Raw genomic sequence first — 19,789 nt, forward strand, 5'->3', positions numbered from 1 at the left:
ATCTAGCACAATTATGGCAAATGCTACAATGTTAATATGGTGCATGCTTGGTGCTTCAGAATCATTTACCTTACATTTATGTAATGCATTCTAGTTTTTAAGCATTGTGATCTTCACAAAAAAGTCTGAGAAATTTTTGGAAGTCACAAAACATACTAGGATCCTTTTTGAGTGTTGCGTTTTATAAGTTCTTTATATATTATGGACACTAACCCTTTATCAAATATGTCATTTGCAAATATCTTCTCCCATTCTGTAGGCTGCCTACTAGTTTTGTTGATTGTTTCCTTTGTTTACAGAAGCTTTTTATTTTGATGAAGTCCCAATAGTTTATTTTTGCTTTTGTTTTCCTGGCCTCAGGAGACATCTAGAAAGAAGCTGCTATGACCAGTATCAAAGAAGTTACTGCCTCTGTTCTCTATTAGGGTTTTTATGATTTCAGGTCTCACAATTAGGCTTTTAATCCATTTTGAAATTATCTTTGCGTATGTTGGTGGGAATGCAAACTGGTGCATCCACTCTGGAAAACAGTATGGAGGCTCCTCAAAAACAACTAAAAACAGTTCCTTAAAAATAGAACTACCCGGGGCACCTGGGTGGCTCAGTGGTTGAGCATCTGCCTTTGGCTCAGGTCATGATCCCAGGGTCCTGGGATGGAATCCCTCATCGGGCTCCCCACAGGAAGCCTGCTTCTCCCTCTCCCTATGTCTCTGACTCTCTCTCTCATGAATGAATAAATAAAATATTTTAAAAAATAGAACTACCCTATTATCCAGTAATTACACTACTAGGTATTTATCCAAAGAATACAAAAATACTAATTCAAAGGAATACATGCACCCTGATGTTTAAGGCAGTATTATCTGTAATACCCAAATTGTGGAAACAGTCCAAGTGTCCATCAACTGAGGAAAGGATACAAAAAATGTGGTCTGTGTATCTACCACACACAAACACACACTCTGTAATATTACTCAGCCATAAAAAAGAATGAAATCTTGTCATTTGCAATGATGGAGATAGAGCTAGAGAGAACTATGCTAAGCAAAGTAAGTCAGAGAAAAACAAATACTATATGATTTCACTCATATGTGGAATTTAGGAAACAAAACAAAAAGCAAAGGGAAAAAAAAGAGAAGCAAACTAAGAAACAGACTCTTAACTATAGAGAACTGATAGTGACCCGAGGGGAGGCTGGAGGAGGATGGGTGAAACAGGTGATGGGGATTAAGGAGGGCACTTGTGATGAGCATGGGGTGTTGTATCGAAGCGTTGAATCACTGTATTGTGCACTTGAAACTAATATAGCACTCTATATTAACTAATTGGAAATTTTAAAACTTAAATTAAAAAAACACTAGGATCCCTAACTTTATGTAGTCTGAACTTCCCACTTTACAGATAATGAAATCAAAGCTGAGAACTTGTGGCCTGCCTAAAGTCACAAAGCTAATGTGTGACAGAACTAGTACTGTTGTCTTTGTCTTTCTACTTTAAATATGTTGGCATTCACACTCCAGTAATGGTTAATATTAGGTATAAATTAATAGACTGATTTTCAAAGTTATTAATGAAAAATCAGAAAAAGCTACAAAAGATACTAAAAATTCAATTGAATATAGTATCATTCAACTCTTAATTTGAGTGATGCTAAGGACATGAGAACGTAGTATGTTGGTCAATATGACAATACCATCAATTCAAAGATCTTTAGAGTTAGTTAGGAATCAATGGCATATCTTTAGACCTAAATGCAATCCACATGATAGTCAAGTTAAAACCTTCTGGGCTTAAGGAATGCAAACTGCAGTGAGGAGACCAATAACTAGCTGAGGAAACACTTGGTCACTGGCTATGTGTCTGCCTCTTAAGGATACGGAGTCACTGCAAAGGCACTGTATATAGGCTCCAGTGTGTCTTTCAACCCGGAAAAACTCTGAATTAAGAAGGAAAATGTTTGAGAATAAATACTGCGGTATTAATAATGGTGTCAAGGAATCTGAACATTTTTGCTGTTTTTGGTACTTAGAACATTTGATTGAACTGGGTCCATTAGACTAACAAACAGATCACCCTCATGGCTTCATCTGTCATCTTAATAAACATTCAATCTTCAGTCACAGAACGTGGCAAATCTCTCCACTGTTTAGGTCTCTGAACAATGCTTCGTAGTTCCCCAGTGTAGCGGTCTTGATAAAGTATATATCTAAGTACTAAATATTCTTTTATGCTACCGTAAGTAGTTTTTTAAAAAAAATTGTTGCCAGTATGTAAAAATACAATTGATTTTTGTATATTAGCCTCACATCCAGCTACCTTGCTAAAATTTACTTACTTGTTCCAGTAGTTGATTAATACACTTCTGAAAATTTTCTATGTAAATAATGATTTATGTCTAATAACAGGAAATGCATAGTTAAAGTAACTGATTTAGACTTGTGGCTTCCAAACTAAGGAAAAATTTAGGTTCATTCCATCTCTAAGTTTGTTATATTTACATGAGTATTTTATCATACAACTGAATCAAGAGGGAAACTGAGTACATTACTTTTATAAAAGTTTAAAAATGTTTAGACATTTAATTTGCATTTTATAAATGCAATCAAACATTATTCAAAAGCCCCTTAAAAAATGATTGCCAAAATGTGCAAAACTTACACACTGAAAATAAGATTTGTGAGTTTAAATGTCTAAAGAAGAAACAGAGGTTACTTTAATAGACTATCACTATAATGAGTAATAAGTTTTGAAATTAAAGTGAACCTTGGCATTGCCTTTCTTGCAAACAAAAAGCATGCTCACGGCACCTAAAACTTAATATTCAACAGTTGATATTGGTATACCCATGAAGTTGAAAACCTAATGTATAAATCTTTGAAAGTTGAAATAAACCATTCCAAAAACTGCAAGTTGTCATTTTTTTAGTGAGTTGTGAAATCAATTTAGTGGGTCAAGACAGCCATTTAAAAACAATAAAATAGTTTGTTTAAAAAATTTAGTGGGTCAAGACAGCCATTTAAAAACAATAAAATAGTAAAGCAAATGGAGTGTATCACATCTAATGAGGATAAATATTATTTCATGGAACTTTGATTTCAATTTCATGTCTATACAGATAGATACAATACTTGCCCACATGCATATGTACACATGCTGTGTACTAGGTGGAGATACAAATTGTATTTTTTCTGAGTTGTAGTTAAAACTGAAAAAAAAAAAAAAAAAAACAAAGATGCCCCTCAAGATCATGATCTATACAAAATGAGCTTTTTCTAAAAAACAGCATTCTATTTTTCCTCTATCATATATTGATGCATAGGAGGCACTTTATTCGGTTTTATGTTACTGGGGGCTAACAGCCTTACAATTATTCGGTAAATGAAAAGGGGCTTCACTTAGGGATATAACCACTCTTATATCTAAATGGCACCAAGGAATGGAAATCTCTAGCAGGTCCATTTCTGCTACACAATGTGGTTCATAATGTGGCTGTTATCCTGGTTACTTCAGTCTTCTTCAATAAGCCTACCTTAATTCTGCTTTAGCTCCCCAAAACTCAGGGCCACAGCTTGTTATGTCTCTGAAACTGTAAAATCACTCTTTCTTCTCTGGATGCCATTTCCTCTTCTTGCAGGTAGTTCAGTCAGCTTGTCACCCTGGTCTTCAGAGCCTGTGACAGGTGCAGTCCTGTAATCCTTTCTATGACATTTTGCTCTATTTGTCCCATCTTCGGTTCCTTTCTAACTGAATTCAGATGCCATTATCATATTTCAACCATTTCCTTGTCAACAGCCTTAAATTCCTGCCCTTTTGTGGCAACAAACAGTTCTGACAAGTCCTCATCCTGGAAGAAAGACAACTGTCTGCCTCCTCCAGGCTTCTGGAGAAGAATCTCATCTACACAATAACCTTTGATTTTTTTTTTAAGTTTTATTTATGGGCAGCCCCGGTGGCTTAGCGGTTTAGCGCTGCCTTCAGTCCAGGGCGTGATCCTGGAGACCCGGGATTGAGTCCCATGTCGGGCTCCCTGCATGGAGCCTGCTTCTCCCTCTGCCTGTCTCTGCCTCTCTCTCTGTGTGTGTCTCTCATGAATAAATAAATAAAATAAAATAAAATAAAGTTTTATTTATTTAAGTAATATCTACCCCCTCCCATGGGACTTGATCTCAGGACCCCAAGGTCAAGTGTCACATGCTCTTCCACCTGAGCCAGCCAGGCACCCCTCAAGCTCACTGATTTTTTTTAAAGATTTTATTTATTTATTCATAGAGACACAGAGAGAGAGGGGCAGAGACACAGGCAGAGGGAGAAGCAGGCACCATCCAGGGAGCCCGACGTGGGACTCGATCCCGGGTCTCCAGGATCACACCCCGGGCTGTAGGTGGCACTAATCTGCTATGCCACCGGGGCTGCCCAAGCTCACCAATTTTAACAAGGACTGGCAGTCAGCTGTCTCCTGTTCTTATCCTGCCACCACCCCCATCACTAGTACCTACTTCAAATGGAAAACAAGAGGCATCAGATGAGAAAGCTTTCCACCTGCTGCCGCCACACCAATATATTTATCTTCACTTGCACTGAGCCCTTCCTCACCCTCTCCTCTAACAAAGGGTCCTTACTATCTAAGGCTCATCTTCCCATCTGTGTGTTTGATTTTTCTTGTGCTTCATGTCAGAAACCTTGATATATTGACTTCCACCCCTCTTCTATTATCGTTAATCCTTCTCTGCCACAATTCCTGTCAGCTTTTAAAAATGCTCAAGTCTCTCATTTTTTGAAGGCTTTCTGCCATCAGATTTACTGGCTAGTGTCTTCAAAATTCAAATTTGACTATGTGTCACCTTCTACTCAGTTTTTTAAAAAAGATTTTATTTATTTATTCGAGAGACAGAGAGCAAGTGAGAGAGAGCACAAGCAGGGGGAGGGGCAGAGGGAGAGGAAGAAGCAGACACCCCACTGAGCAAGGAGCCCAATTTAGGGCGGGGGAGGGTCAATCCCCGGACTCCAGGATCATGACAAAGGCAGCCACTTAACTGAACCACACAGGTGGCCTTTCTACTCAGTTTTTAAGCCCTGACACGATTTCATTCTCATCCAAACTAAGACAGGTCTTGCCAAGATCCTCCCAAAGGTGCTTCTCAAGCCCTGTCAGCAGAATCAGATGCTGCTCCTGCTCCCTGTCTCTTGAACCTGTTTCTTGTGACTTCTGTGACCCCCACACTCTCTTGGCTTCTCCTTACACCTCTTTGGTCTCTAATTGGGCTCTTCTTCATCTGCTCAGTCATTCCATGGTAGGGTTCCTCAAGGTTCTCGCCTGGACCACTGTTTCCCACTGCAAACGACCACCCTCACTCATAAGGCTCCTGTGCACGTGCTAGTGCTCCGTGCCTCTTTCCCAGGTCTTTCATCAGTGTTGGGTCTGTACGTCCAACTGCCTCCCTGACACCTCTGTTCATGTCTTGAAACACCCTCAACTCACCATGTCCAAGCTGAACTCACCATTCCTCTCCTTCTCCCCCAAATCTACTCCTCCTTCCATGTTCCTCATTTCAGAAATGAAGAGTCAGCATTAACTCCGTTTGTGTCAGAATCTAAACAACGCTTTCTCCCCACTCTCGCTATCAATCAACCGGCCAGTTCTGTGTACCCCACCTCCTGAGTACCCTTGGCACCTGTTAACTCCTGTCCAAATCCCATTTATTACCACCCTAGGCCAGGCCACCATCATCCTTTGCTTCAAGTACCATATGCAAAACCTTCTTGATTAGTCTTCCTACGTTCAGTCTTAACTGAGTCCTGGTCATTCTCCACATGTGGAGTAGCAATGACAGAACTGCTGATGTCACTCTGGTGCTTAAAATCCTTTCCTGGCCTTCTAGTGCTTTCAAGAGAAACAACTGAAGCCCTTATAATGATTAGCAAAGTCCTGGGATGCCTGGGTGGCTCAGCGGTTGAGCATCTGCCTTTGACTCAGGGTGTGATCCTGGGATCGAGTCCCATATGGGGCTCCTTGCAGAGAGTTTGCTTCTCCCTCTGCCTATGTCTCTGCCTCTCTCTCTGTGTCTCTCATGAATAAATAAAATCTTTAAAACAAAACAAAAAAATTATTAGCAAACCCCTTCACTAGCTAGCTGCATCTCTCCCACCTAGCTGGCCACCCCACCCCCAAACTCTAAGTGTGCTACCTCTCCCCGCAACCCCAGGCCTTCTAAATATGCTCTTCTCTCTCCCTGAAGTTCCTGCATTCTCTCTCCCTTTAAAAATTCTAACAGGTCATTTCATCTGAGAAGCATACCCTGTCCAAAGCCGGGCTGAGGACCCTCCCATATGGACTAATGTCATCTTCTATCTCCCACAATATGCCACTAACCACACTTCACAGCAACGCTGGATAACCGTCTGTGTCCTCCACTAAGCTATCCTGGAGGGCTGAGTAATTTACATCTCCATCATAAAGCTGTAATACCTGGCTTAAGAAATACTTGCTGAATGATTTTATGAATTCTTCACATTTTTGATTCTGATTCCTGGCTGGCTCCTCCAACTATTTCAAATTAAATTAGCTTTTTTTTTTTTTTTTTTTTAAGTCCACTACTTTCCCATATTTGTGGTCCTTACTCTATCTGCCCCAATACAACTGACATGTTCAGCTGACACTAGGGACATGCCATCTCAATCTGTACTTCTACATTAGACTTTTTAGGCATTGCCTCTTATCTCCCAGGCTTCACCTCTGTCTCATACCATGACTAATGTGAATGGTTCTGTGATGGGCAGATGGACAAGGTCTATCTTCCTTCTCCCTTTCAGATGCAGCAGCCTGATCTCCATTTGTGCATGTGCAAATGCACAGTACAGAGGCATTAGCACCCTGTGAGACCATCATCAGCCAGTGGACAGTGAAAGCCAGGGAGACAGTGAAAGCCAGGGGACACATACATCTTCTTGTGGTCCTTCAGGCAGCCAATTCTGATATGCCCGAAGGTTTCTCAAGGGACTGAGCTCCAGTCACTGAAGTGCTTGCTGGTCTGCACTGTGCACACACACCACTCCATTATCTTTCCCTCTTTCCTTTTCTAGTTCACCCTCTCCAGCCCCAACTCCTGCTCCCAGGAATGCAAGCCTGTTTCAGGATCTGCTTCTGGAGGGAAAGCAGGCTAAGTGTCTCTTCATTATAAAAATTTTTACTCTTGTTTTCTTATTTTGATAGGGGTTAGTAAAAAAGGTAGCTTTACTTCCTTCCCGATTGTCAACACATCCTTCCTATTTTCGGACAAATTTCATTTTATTATCAGTGAACACTCCATGGAGCATGAAAAAGTCAAGTATTCCATAAATGTTGTCTATTTCAAATGAATGGCAGCTAGGAAAATACATTTCTTACAGGAACAGGAATTCTACCCCAGTTTCCATGTTTATATTAAAAAATTTTGCTAGCATCACATAAAAGAACACTTATAAAATAAACAGACCCTCTCAACACCTTCATTTTATAGCTTGCTTGTTTTTCTGCAGAGAGACTGAATATTAACAGACACAAAAGAGAATCTAAACAGTTTAAAAATACCTTGCAAAGGCAGAGACTTCATTCCTATATTGAAACCGGGTGTGAATAATATAAAAAAACCCTTTGGATTGTTATGTTTGTCTTTGGGTCAGTTCCTCCAACAGCTAGTAGACAACTGTATTACAACTGGCAAATGATGCAAGTTCCAAAATATAGCACCAAAATATAGCACCAAGTATCTTTCAAGAATTTTTTTTTCAATTAAGCTGATGATTCATATTCTGTTACTACAGAGGCACCAGTTAAACCTAGAAATATTAACTGATAATCCACAAGGTAGGAAACCGTTCAATTAATTGAACATTATTTAGGGCTGATGAAAAGGACTGACATCCTGGGATATGCCCTTTCTTTTGACCCTTCTTATTTAATCTTTAATCATTCCATCAATTGTCAGAGATCATTCAATTTATTGGCTAAGCAAAGTTTATAAATTCTTTTATCATATTCATGTTTTTAAATTTTAAAAATTTGTTTAAAAGCAGAATGCACAGAAATCATCAATGCTTAAAGAATTTCAACACTTTCTGGATAGCACTAAATTTTACTTCCATTATAATACAGTATCCTTGTGAAGGAATTACATGTTTTCTCAAAATTTTCTAAAGTACCTGGATCAGAGTATTAAAAGAATTCTATTGTTATCATGTATCAATGACAGTAATCTTATTTTTATAAAAAAGCATATGAAATCCATGGCTTCCAGCTCTGATACATAAGTGTACACTCCATTTATAATATATTAAATGCCTTGAATTAAGATGCCACAAAGCTCTCTAACAAATAAAAACAAGCCTCTAAAATATTCTAAAGCTTTGCCAGGCATTATGGTGCATAGACCGAACCACACCTCTCTATGTTTTTATACATTCTGACATTTCTGAAACCCAGATGCATCTTACAGCTGATGGACTCATAGTCTAATTGGCAACATTTTTCCTTAGTAGTAAATCAAATAAAAGACTTAAAATTGATGATGGCTCACGTTCAAGGGGACATCATTGTTCATCCTATACTTAAACAACAGGTATGGGTTTTATTTTTAATCTTTAACTGGCATTTTGGACAACCTCTTCATTACATAAAAAATGTCATTTTTTTATTCAAACAAACAAACAAAGCAGCCCTGTACGACGTCACACAGTAGAACCAGGCAGAACTAGTTTTACAGACATGTTCTGAAGCAGCATGATAGCTTCCAGTTTGCTGGATGGAATGATTTAGAAATTAAAATTAATTTAAAAACTGGGTGATTATAAAAGGAATTATTTACTTAAAAATTTATCTATTCCATAAGAAAACAGAAAAGGATCAGAGAAATATTTCTTTAACAGCTAAATGGAAACCCTGAGTCTGCTTCAAGCTTTTTCAGAGCTATTGCAGCCTGCCTCCGGCCAGGGCTCCAACAGTTTTCAGTCGTTGGCTCACTACTCATGCATGCCTTTTTGAGCAAAGACTGGCTGGTAAAAATTTGTAAAGCAGTATTTTGAAAACCTCTCTCATGCAAGACTGGCTTTAGGACTCAAAAAAAAAATGAGAACAGTCATTGCCAACCATTGAAGTTTAAAACCTCAGTATTAGTCTGTTGTACATTTTTTACTAGGAAATGCAGATACTAAAATGTTATAATACTTCAGTGGTATGCACAAATACCACAGGAGAGACTTGTTTTTTAGCTCCTTAAAGGTCCTCATTAAAAAGCCATGTCAAGTAGGGAAACCTAGTTTCCAATTTTTAAACAGGAGTCATATTAGTGCTACACTAAAGTCTGGATAAGAAAGGATATCTTTGAAAAACAGTTAACTGGGAAAAGATAGAGATAACATAACGAAGTAATATTTTCATGTGGATAGGAACACCTGGGTGGCTCAGCAGTTGAGCACCTCCCTTCACACCCAGGGCGTGATCCTGGAGTCCCGCGATCAAGTCCCACATTAGGCTTCCTGTATGGAGCCTGCTTCTCTCTCTGCCTCTCTCTCTTTGAATAAATAAACAAAATCTTTAAAAAAATTTTTTTCAAGTGGATAGACAGTAAACTGAAAAGTTAGAAGACTGTAACTTTTTATATTTTCCAAACCAAAACATATTCTCCTGATTCACCAAATATAAAGGCCAAATTTCTAAGACAAAATTTTGTTTTGATGCTGGGCTACAACTGGTTCTCTCTCCAGCTGGCTACACATCCCAGGATCACCATCTTCACTGGCAACAAAGAATGTGTGTTTACTAAGTATCCAACATTCAATTCCAAGTAGACAGGTCAATCTCAAATCCAGCTTAATTCTACACCTATAATAATTAAGAAAGACACTGTCCACTTATGTTACCACTGTAGCACATTTTTGGGGGCTCTCAGAAGTTCTGGTAAGTCTGCTTTCTCATTATGTATTATTTCCCAGTGGTCAGGGTGACATCGTGGCTAACGTATGCCCTTTTGCGGGACCATGAACACAGTATTCAGGAAGTAATACCAGGCTTGGAAAAACCAGGTAAGCAAATATAGGTCAGACCTTTTCTAAACCTGATTATTTTATATACAGTCAGAGTGGGACTTGCTTTTTCTATGGGCACATGTGACAGAGATTACACAAGTATAGAAAAAATGCCAGGGAACCACTGCCAGCAAAAAAGAAGAATGGAGTAAAGAAACAAACAAAACAACATAAAATAACATCTTGGAGCCTTGGGACTTCAGAGGATCAAACTACAAGAAAGCTCCTTACACTGGATTTTCATTAAACTGTCTGGAAAGAGGTAAAATGTCCTAGAGATTCTCTAACCTGGGTAAATGCATAAAGTACTAAGACAAATTAGGTTCTATTATTTTTACAGCAAATTTAAATTCAATATCTTTACTAATATTACGACTAGACAAATTCAGAAATTTCTTACAAATATTTCAAAGTTTGTATGGAAAAGAGGGAGTGAAGTCTAGACCAATCTGTGGTAAAATGTCTATGCTACTGTAATTATCAAGACAGAAATAAAGACTATTCTAATTAACTCCTTTGAAATCAATACTAAAAATAAGCACTCATAAAAATGAGAGAGCAATATCTGGACTAAAGTTATTTTAAATCTCTGATTAGAAACAAGTATTCACTCATATTTTTCACAATAAATGATATCTGAGGGGGTCAATAATGAAACATTCCACCATGTCCTGAGGATCAACTGAGGTCAACCAGGAGGAACCAGAGGATAGTAATGGCAAATAACATATGTTCAGTGAAGCTGTCAATTGTTATAAATCTGGAACCAAAAGGATTTTTACTATCAATAATAAATAGTACAACACCTGTATAACATTAAGAGTCAAATCAAATTATAATTTATCATGGTTCTAAAACCAACTCCAAAACATCTGGTTTACTCTGTCAATACCGCTTGTAAATATCTGTGTTTAGACACTGCCTATCACCCAAGTAGTGGCATTTGTCCTGATGAATCCCCAAATCAGTGGTCAAGTAGTTTTTTACCTTACTAAAAAGGAAGAAGCAACAAAGAGCATTCAGTAAAAGAAAAAAACAAAAGTGTGAAGCATGATTCTTGCTGTTTTTAAAAAATGTACACAGATGTATGCAGAAAAAAAGATCAGATGGAGAGCATGAAAACAATGATAGTGATTACTGCTGTACAGAGACACAATAGGGTCATTTCAATTTCTTACCAGTGGTTTTATGGATTTGAATATATCTTCTACTGTTCCCAGTAAATATTTTTAAAAGATAATTTAAACAAGAAAAGCAAAATGTAACTGCATCGAAGAATTTTGGAATTCTATACATATTCAACTATCAATTCAATAAGCAATCTAATAGACTGTTACTTAAAAATTATGTGAGAAACTTCTCAAATCCTTTCTTTATAGTCAGCAGAAGTCCTGAATTCAAAAACAAAGGACCTATTTATGAACAAAAGGACGTCTTAAGAGTTTTTCAAGTTGCTTCAGTTTGTCAGGCCCTCCCCCCACCATACATTAAAGCAGCGAATACAACAGGTTTTTACCGTTATGCAGATTTCCTCGTTAAGCAAATAACCATATAACCCAAACCTCCAAAATGTGGGATGTGGAGAAGTGGGAGGTCGAGGGCAGGAGGGAATAGGATTTCCAGAAGCTTACACCAATACAGAATAGAGGGAAATGTGATTTCCCTTACAAGTGGCCCTGATGCACCTTGTAGCCAAGTTCTGTTTTACAGAGACCTGGGGTGATCAGCTGTGCCTTCTCCAGAGAAATTTAACTACTGAACAGCTGGGAGGAGAAACACGATTTAGTGGAGGAAAAAAAAAAAGCACCATGCCGACTAACCATGGTGTCCATATTAAGCTCTATTTTGTGTGAGTCAGAGTTTGGGTCACGTAAAAGTAAAACTGGCCCAAGAGAAGAGAGTAGTTTCTCACGATTGCCATTTAAATCTCAAATGACAATGTTTCACAGCATGCTCAATACATTCCAGTATGTAACTGCATTTTAATTTCCTAAAACCACAGGATAGAAGTCTGATTTCAAATAGTGTCTGGACTGTGATATTCAATACTGATAAAACTGTATGGTGTTCCCTTGAAATTTCCAAAGATTCAGCATGTGGAAAAGTATCTTCCTTTTCTTTGAAGCACTACTCTTGGAATTTACTCCTCTGACTTTTGTCAATGAATTCTAAACAATGCATATTAAGAGCTAAAGCTTGTGCCATAAGAAATGTAATTTAATAGATTACAGAAGGAGAACTTGCTATGTACTCTTCACTCAACAGTGTCATACTGCTAACATGAGACTTCAAGTTTTGCCATGAAATGCTCATTTGTGCTTACTTTGGAAATGAATTTAGAACCTATTAACATGAATTAATCTTTACTCGAATGTCCCTTCAATACATGGAAATTATTCAGTTATCTTTTCAACTTTATAAAACAGGGAGAGAGAGCTTGTGACAGCCTAAATTTCCAGGTATTATACAAAAGAAGAAACCTTTAAAATAGATCAAAAAGGAAAGAAAAGGAAGAAGGTGAAACTGTGTCTTAAGTTTGGGAGTCAGAAACCAATTCACAATCATATTATTTAGTTGGAAGGAACTTAGACATTTTTGTATGTGAATATGAAATAATGCAGTGAAGATGGTTAAAAGTTTTCACCATAAGGGAATGGTTCTGAGCTGCCCTTGAGAAAATTTGCAAAAAGGGAAAAAAAAAATTTATGAGGGGACAGTGGATTAAAGTATGTGTTTTTCTCCAAACTACTTAATATTGCTTTTTGCTTTGAGCCTGACTCAAATACTAATTGACAAATTCAATGTCTGTTTTATTTAAGCAACATATCTGTTTGATCTTGATCAGTCAGGTGTAATTTTACTTATAAATAATGAAATTCTAATTAACAATTGAAGGTGCAAGAACTATAAAGCCATAGTTGTTCAATGAACCTAAATATCTAGGAAACCTGGGGGTGATCTTGGGGAGCCTGGCATATGAGTCAAGTGGGTCCCTAGGGCCACATCTTCATCAGATTCTAAACTATCGTCATGTATGAGAAGTGTCCACTCTTGATTCATAACAGCTTTTCAAGGATGTATCAAAATACAATGTAACATGAAAGAAAAAAAAAACCTGATTTGTGGAGGAAAAAAATGTACATCCTAGAACAGAAGAAATTACTGCATTTCTTTTCTTGTCCCTTTTGTCCTATTTGATTTTTCCATTTATTCTCTTCCCCTCTCCTGGCCTTTCCACTTCTCTTTTCTGATTTCTTTCCAAGATGAGACCACAGATGACTAGATAAAAAATATTTTATTTCTAATTGTGCATCAGGCATCTCCTCTGGTGGGCTGGGAGGACTCAGAACCCAGTGAAGCACACAGGGGAACACCCGGGAACTTCAGTCTGAAGAAAACCACGCACAGGAACTTGATGCAATCCATCACAAGAGTATCACAACTCACACGTGATGAACAAAGCCACAGTGGAATGCAGGGAGGGCTGTGGAGGCGGACTGCTATAAACTGAGGGGGATCTAGACAAAAGGGAGGTGAATAGAATTGCACATTTTTTTGGAGACAGGAATCAGATCAAATAAAGGCAGATGCAGACAAAAGTCTGTGGCACAGTGTACGAGACACAGCATGCTAATCTGCCTAGTAACCACCAACTCAGCAATAATACGGGGCTATTCTCAGTATGTTTATCTTCTTTTGATCCTCATTACAGCTCAATAAGGTACATTCTATTATTATCTTAATTTTGAAGGTCAGGAATCTGAGTCCAGGAAGATGATGAAACTGCCTAAGGGCACAAAATTTACAGACTGATGATGGAGCCAGGATGCAAATACAGGAAGTCTGGGCCTGTGGCTATACTTTTAGTCTGTGCCTACTACTAGTGCACAGAGTATCCATATGGGGAATATGGAGATCAAATATGGCTGGGCCTGGACTGCACAGGAGGGGGAAGGAGGGACAGAGAAGGAGAAGCACCAGAAATGTAAGAAGAAAGTCAAGAAAGTATTCTCTCTCTCTCTCTCTCTCTCTCTCTCTCACACACACACACACACACACACACACACATACACAAAAGAATAAGAAAGTATTGTCACAAAACCCTTTCCAACCTATTGGCCCTCAGGAAGCCATTCCACAACTTTATTCAGCCCAAGTGGTCAGTATTTCTATCTTCTTTACTTCAACTAAACCATCTAGTGAACAATTCTTATGCATTGGGAACAAGAGAAATGGAAAGTGGTTATCAGCCCTCAAAGCATTTAACAACTAATAACAGAAGAAGATGGGTAAGTAAGGAGCAGAAGCACATGAGGTTTCTGCATTTATTTCCAAAAGTGAGGGTGATACCAAGTGCATGCACACTTGGTATCTCCCTGTCTTATGCATACACGCACCACACATGCACACACTCATGCATATTCTACAATAAATAAAGAACCACCTGGACCTTATGAAGAGCCAAAGCCACACACATGGAACCCAAAAACATTGTCAATGATTCCCAGCAGAGCTCTGCTCTGAACATACCTGCTTCTGGGTCCTGGTTGAAACGGCAGTACTTTGAGTTCTCAAGTGAAGACAGGCACTGCTCAATGGGCACCCAAACATACGTCTCAGGACACAACAAATCAGAAGGTCTATACTGACCCTAAAGAGAAGTGAAGGAAAAAAAACAGAGACATTAAAAACATAGTAACCTCCTGGTTACAAGGCTCCAGAGTTCTAGGAGAGATTTTAATGACCAATTTAAACAAAGTCAACCAGAAACAGCTTTCCTGTAAACACTAAGCAACTCTAGGAACTGCTTTCCCATCTCAAGATGCACATTTGATTCAAAAACTAACAGTAATGCATCACTATTTGCGATGCATCACTATCTGGAAGATTCGAGTTTCTACTTTTTTTGGAAAAAATACTTAATATACAATCCTTGCTGAGCTGATTGCAGAGAATACCCAGTTTTGAAATCAAAGTGAAATGTCTTTTCACGTATGACAGCATTACAATTTACATCAGGCGCAAACTTCTTTTCCAAAACGGAATTTTAGGATGTTTTCATTTGTAGACTCAGTTGATAATAATCATTCCATGCTAATGTATTAAAAAGTACTGTTTTGTCAAGACACTTCCACAAACAATCTAAACTGGTAAATGTAAATAAAGTTTAAAAAAACATTACAGAAATTATAGGCAAACCTCTAAGATAATAACACTCTCAAGTTTCTTCAAAAATGCCATTTTAGCAAAAATTATTTATAATTTATAATCCAATTATATGCCCCAAATATAAAACAAAGACTATACACTAGCTACTAAAGAAAAAAATCCTTTGCCTATATAATCAACAGGAGATGGCACAAATTAAGTGAAATCATTCAGTGAAAAATTTCAGAAGTATCAAAGTTAATTAAAATTTTAAGTATCTCTTCTCTAAAATTCTGACTTTCAAAATTTATGATGGAGGTTAAAATCCAGTATGGTGTTTTCCAATTCTGTCTAGCACAATGCACAGTAAGAAATACACTTTACATCATAACCTAGTAATAAACATTACTGCAAATATAGAAGTAGAAACAACTTTTTACTATAAAATGTTTACCCGTGTTAAGTAATCTTTTACTTCCTAACCTACTCCATTTCATTTTTTTTATATGATGCAATTGAACCATAAATACTGCTTTTACAAACGGCAAGTGGGTCACAGCCTCAGAGTTTGAAAAACACAATCTAGTGCAAAAACCCTTTACAAAGAATATTGCTGCCACAGACCCAACACTGTTACATACCTTTACATCAGACAGGCACTCTGTAAACTGCCTGCTATATGCAGGTCACTATAGGAAGCCTCACTCAGATATACAAGGAACACCACACCCTCCCAGCACTCGAAGCATCCAGAAGTCCGCAAGCAAATGGGGGAAGAGTGTACATGAGGAAAGTGTGTGCAAACCAGCTCCTGCGGGAGAGGCTGGGAGAGAGGTCAAGGGGGATGTGGAGTTTTATTGGGGATTTAACAGATGACTGGAGTTAAGTCTAGGGCAGGATGAAAAGGAATGAGAACACTCTAGAGGAAGGGAACAGGATAAATGAGGACGCAGAGTGGGGCCTGGTATAAGATCACCCTGAGGAACAGGAAGTAGCGGGGTACTGCAGAAATGGAAAGGCGGTTGGGACAGATTCTATGAGGCTTCAAAATTCATGTTTCAGGCTATATTCGAGATGAGATGGGAATGCTTACTGGCTAAGGGAGAAAGCATGACAGGAGGGAGACTAGAACTCAGGTGCCTGACCTTGACCTTCCCAGACTGTTCACGGCATTGCTGCCGCCTCATGGCCCTGGAGCTGGAAAGGCCACCAGTAAGGGGCAGCTCCAGGCAGTCCATGTACTCACCAAACATGAAAATTGGACCTAACACAGGACTTGTTAAAGATGGATTCACAATTAGTAGGTGCAGTGAAGCCTGGTATTCAGTGAGGTCTATCTTATCAAATGCAACATCATTCTCTCCATTAATTCAGAAACTGTTTTCTTGGTGGAAAGAAAGCAGCAGCTTGATGCGATGCTGACCATATTGACAAATCTGAAAAACAATCTAAAGCAATGCGTTTAGGGACGCCTGGGTGGCTCAATGGTTGAGCATCTGCCTTTGGTTCAGGGTGTGATCCCGGGTCCCTGAGATGGAGTCCTGAATTGGGCTCTCCGCAGGGAGCCTGGTTCTCCTTCTGCCTATATCTCTGCCTCTTTCTGTCTCTTATGAATAAATAAATAAAATCTTAAAAGACAAATAGGTAAAGCAACGCATTTAAATCTTCTTTATTTTCATTTTGGATTATAGACCATTTTAAAAATCTGATGAGGGGAAGAAAGCTTAGTAGTATAAAAGGTAAAGATATAAAACTTTTACAGAGGAAAAAAAGGAGTACGTTTTCTTCACCTTAGAGTATACAAAGATTTCTCAGTGTTAGCCATTACAAAAAAGCATTAACCATAACAACAACAACAACAACAACAACAACAACAAACACAACAAACTACGATGAACTGGGCTTCATGAAAATTATATACTGTTTTTCAAAAAAATTTTAAGAAAATAAATGGGCAAGCCAAGACTAATAGGAAATATTAACAAAACATATACTGGAAAAAAGATCTGTGTCCAAAACACATAAAAAAACTTAGCTCAATAAAAAATTCATTTTTTTAAAAAAGGCACCAAATATAGATAAATATACATAAGTGCCTAATAAGCACCTGAAAATATATTCAACATCAGTTACCAGAAATGCAAATTGAAGCAGTAACATATCACTGCACACCTACTAGAATGGCTAACATTAAAAAGACTGAATAACAAGTTTTGGCAAGGATTTGGATTATGCAGAACATGGATACTGCAGGTTTAAAATGGTATAACCATTTGGGAAAATATAAATATTCTTGGACATGTATCATTTGTGGGTATGTCTAGGATAAATTCCTTGAATTGGAATTGATGCATGTCAGGGTTTTTACATTTTATAGCATAAAACTATTTTCCATAGAAGTTGTGCCATTTTACATTTCCATTAGCAACATATGGACAGAAGTGTTCGTTTCCCCACATCCTTACTAACACAGTATACAATTGAAACTTTCAATCTCTGCCAATCTGAGAAATGGCATTTCATTGTCGTTTTTATTTGCATCACAAAGCTTTCCATACGTTTAAAGCAATTTGTATTTCCTTTTCCATAATGTTGGCCCACTCTGTTGTTAGATTTCTGGTTTTATTATTTGAAAAACTCTTTATATAGTAAGTAAATTCACTCTTAGTTTGCAAAATATGTTGTACTTCCTAGTTTATGGGTCTTTTGACTCTGTATGCCATTTTCTTTCACCATGTAGAAATCTGATAAGTGGTCAAATTCATCACTGTTTAAAATGGTGTCTGAGTTTTGCAATATAATTTTTAAAAGTCACTATCACCCAAATATTATAAAAACATTTACATGTTTTTTCTAGTACTTTTATGGTTTCATAATTTTACATTTACATTTATGCTCCATCTGGAATTTATTTTGGTGTAAGGTATAAGAAAAGGATCTAACCTAATTTCTTTCAGATGTTACCAAGTGGCCTCATATCATTTTAGAACCATCGTTTTTCCCCCACTGATTTAAATGTCTTTTTGATAACTTACTAAATTTCCATACACATTTAGATCTCTTTCAGCACTTTCTATTTATTTTGATATACTGATCTATTCACGTGTCAGTGCCACACAGTTTTAACTATTAAAGCTTGATATTATATTTAATTTCTAGTAGATCTAACCATCCCTCTATCACTGCTCTTCATTTGCAGAATCTTCTGGCTCTTTCTGCTTAATTTTTCTATAATTCTGTACTTAGGGGGCATCTGGCTGACTTAGGATGCAACTCAATCTCAGGATCATGAGTTTGAGCCTCATGATGGGTGTAGACATTACTTAAATAAAATCTTAAAAATAAAATAAAATTCTGTACTCAGTACAAAAATATTATCATTATGAACAAGGAAACTAATAAAAATGTTACGGTGTATTCTGTCTATTGTGATGGCAGGACATAAAAGCAGAGAATCCCAAGAATGTTAGTAAAAAGAATATATATGTATCATCTTAGGTTAGAAGCAACCCAAAACATACAGATGATACCATTTTCTAATTTAAGGGAGAACTGAATGATGACTGGCTAAAATGCACAGATCAAATACTTGGGGGCAAGGTGGGGGAAGGCAGTCAAGCATCACCTTAGAAGTCTTTTTTTTTTTTTTTTAAGATTTTATTTATGTATTTATGAGAAACGGAGGGGGGGGGGAGCAGAGACAGGCAGAAGGAGCAGGCGCAGATGTCCCACCTTAGAAGTCTTTAAAGGATTAAACAGATTCCATGCAGATAGGCAGATTCATCCACAGACACCTGAACCCAGTGCCTGAATTTAGCAATGACGCTGACATTCAAAAATATTCAGTCACTGAACAGGAAACGAATCCTCACTATGCAACAGACACTAGATGCTAGGAATAAAATGACGAACAAATAAACGCATGCCTCTAGGGGCACCTGGGTGGCTCAGCGGTTGAACGTCTGCCTTCAGCTCACGTCATGATCCCGGGGTCCTGGGATTGGGTTCCGCTTCAGGCTCCCCAGAGGGAGCCTGCTTCTCCCTCTGCCTATGTCTCTACCTTTCTTTCTGTGTCTCTCAGGAATGAATAACTAAAGTCTAAAAAAAAAAAAATGCATGCCTCTAGATAACTCACGATCTACTGGCAGTGACGGACCTGGACAAAGATGAAGTGAACATAGCATAGCTCAGTTGGTTAAGTGTCTGACTCCTGATTTCAGCTCAGATCATGATCTCAGGGTCATAACATCAAGCCCCGAGTTGGGCTCACTCACTAAGCATGGAGTCTGTTTGAGACTCTTTTTCCCTCTCCCCTCCCACCTCAACCCCTCTCTCTTAAAAAAAAAAAAAAAAAAAAAAAAAAAGAAGAAGAAGAAGAAGAAGAAAGTATAACTGTGTACAGTAGTTCAAAGTTCCTAAATTTTCACAATATTCTTTTCAGGCAATACTTGTTCATAACAGTGGGTCAGAGATTTTCTTTTAAACTATTTTTTAAAGATTATTTATTTATTTGAAAGAGAGAGAGAAAGCATTAGAAACAGAGCAAGCATGAGTAGGGGGGCAGAGGGAGAGGGAGAAGCAG

General features: G+C 37.9%; 1 protein-coding gene across 9 annotated transcripts in view; it reads right to left on the reverse strand.

Annotated features, from left to right (window-relative positions):
* ATE1 (arginyltransferase 1) overlaps positions 1–19,789 on the reverse strand; it is a 162,129-nt gene that overhangs the window by 29,744 nt on the left and 112,596 nt on the right. For all 9 annotated transcript variants that reach the window (XR_007406804.1, XM_049103396.1, XM_049103399.1 and 6 more), the window contains one exon: positions 14,590–14,710. Coding sequence is in view for 8 of the 9 variants with exons in the window: in XM_049103396.1 (XP_048959353.1) it covers positions 14,590–14,710 (121 nt within the window). In the remaining variant the exon portion in view is untranslated. The remainder of the gene's footprint in view (positions 1–14,589; positions 14,711–19,789) is intronic.

Source organism: Canis lupus, chromosome 28, assembly GCF_003254725.2.
Source record: "Canis lupus dingo isolate Sandy chromosome 28, ASM325472v2, whole genome shotgun sequence".
NCBI lineage: Eukaryota > Metazoa > Chordata > Mammalia > Carnivora > Canidae > Canis > Canis lupus.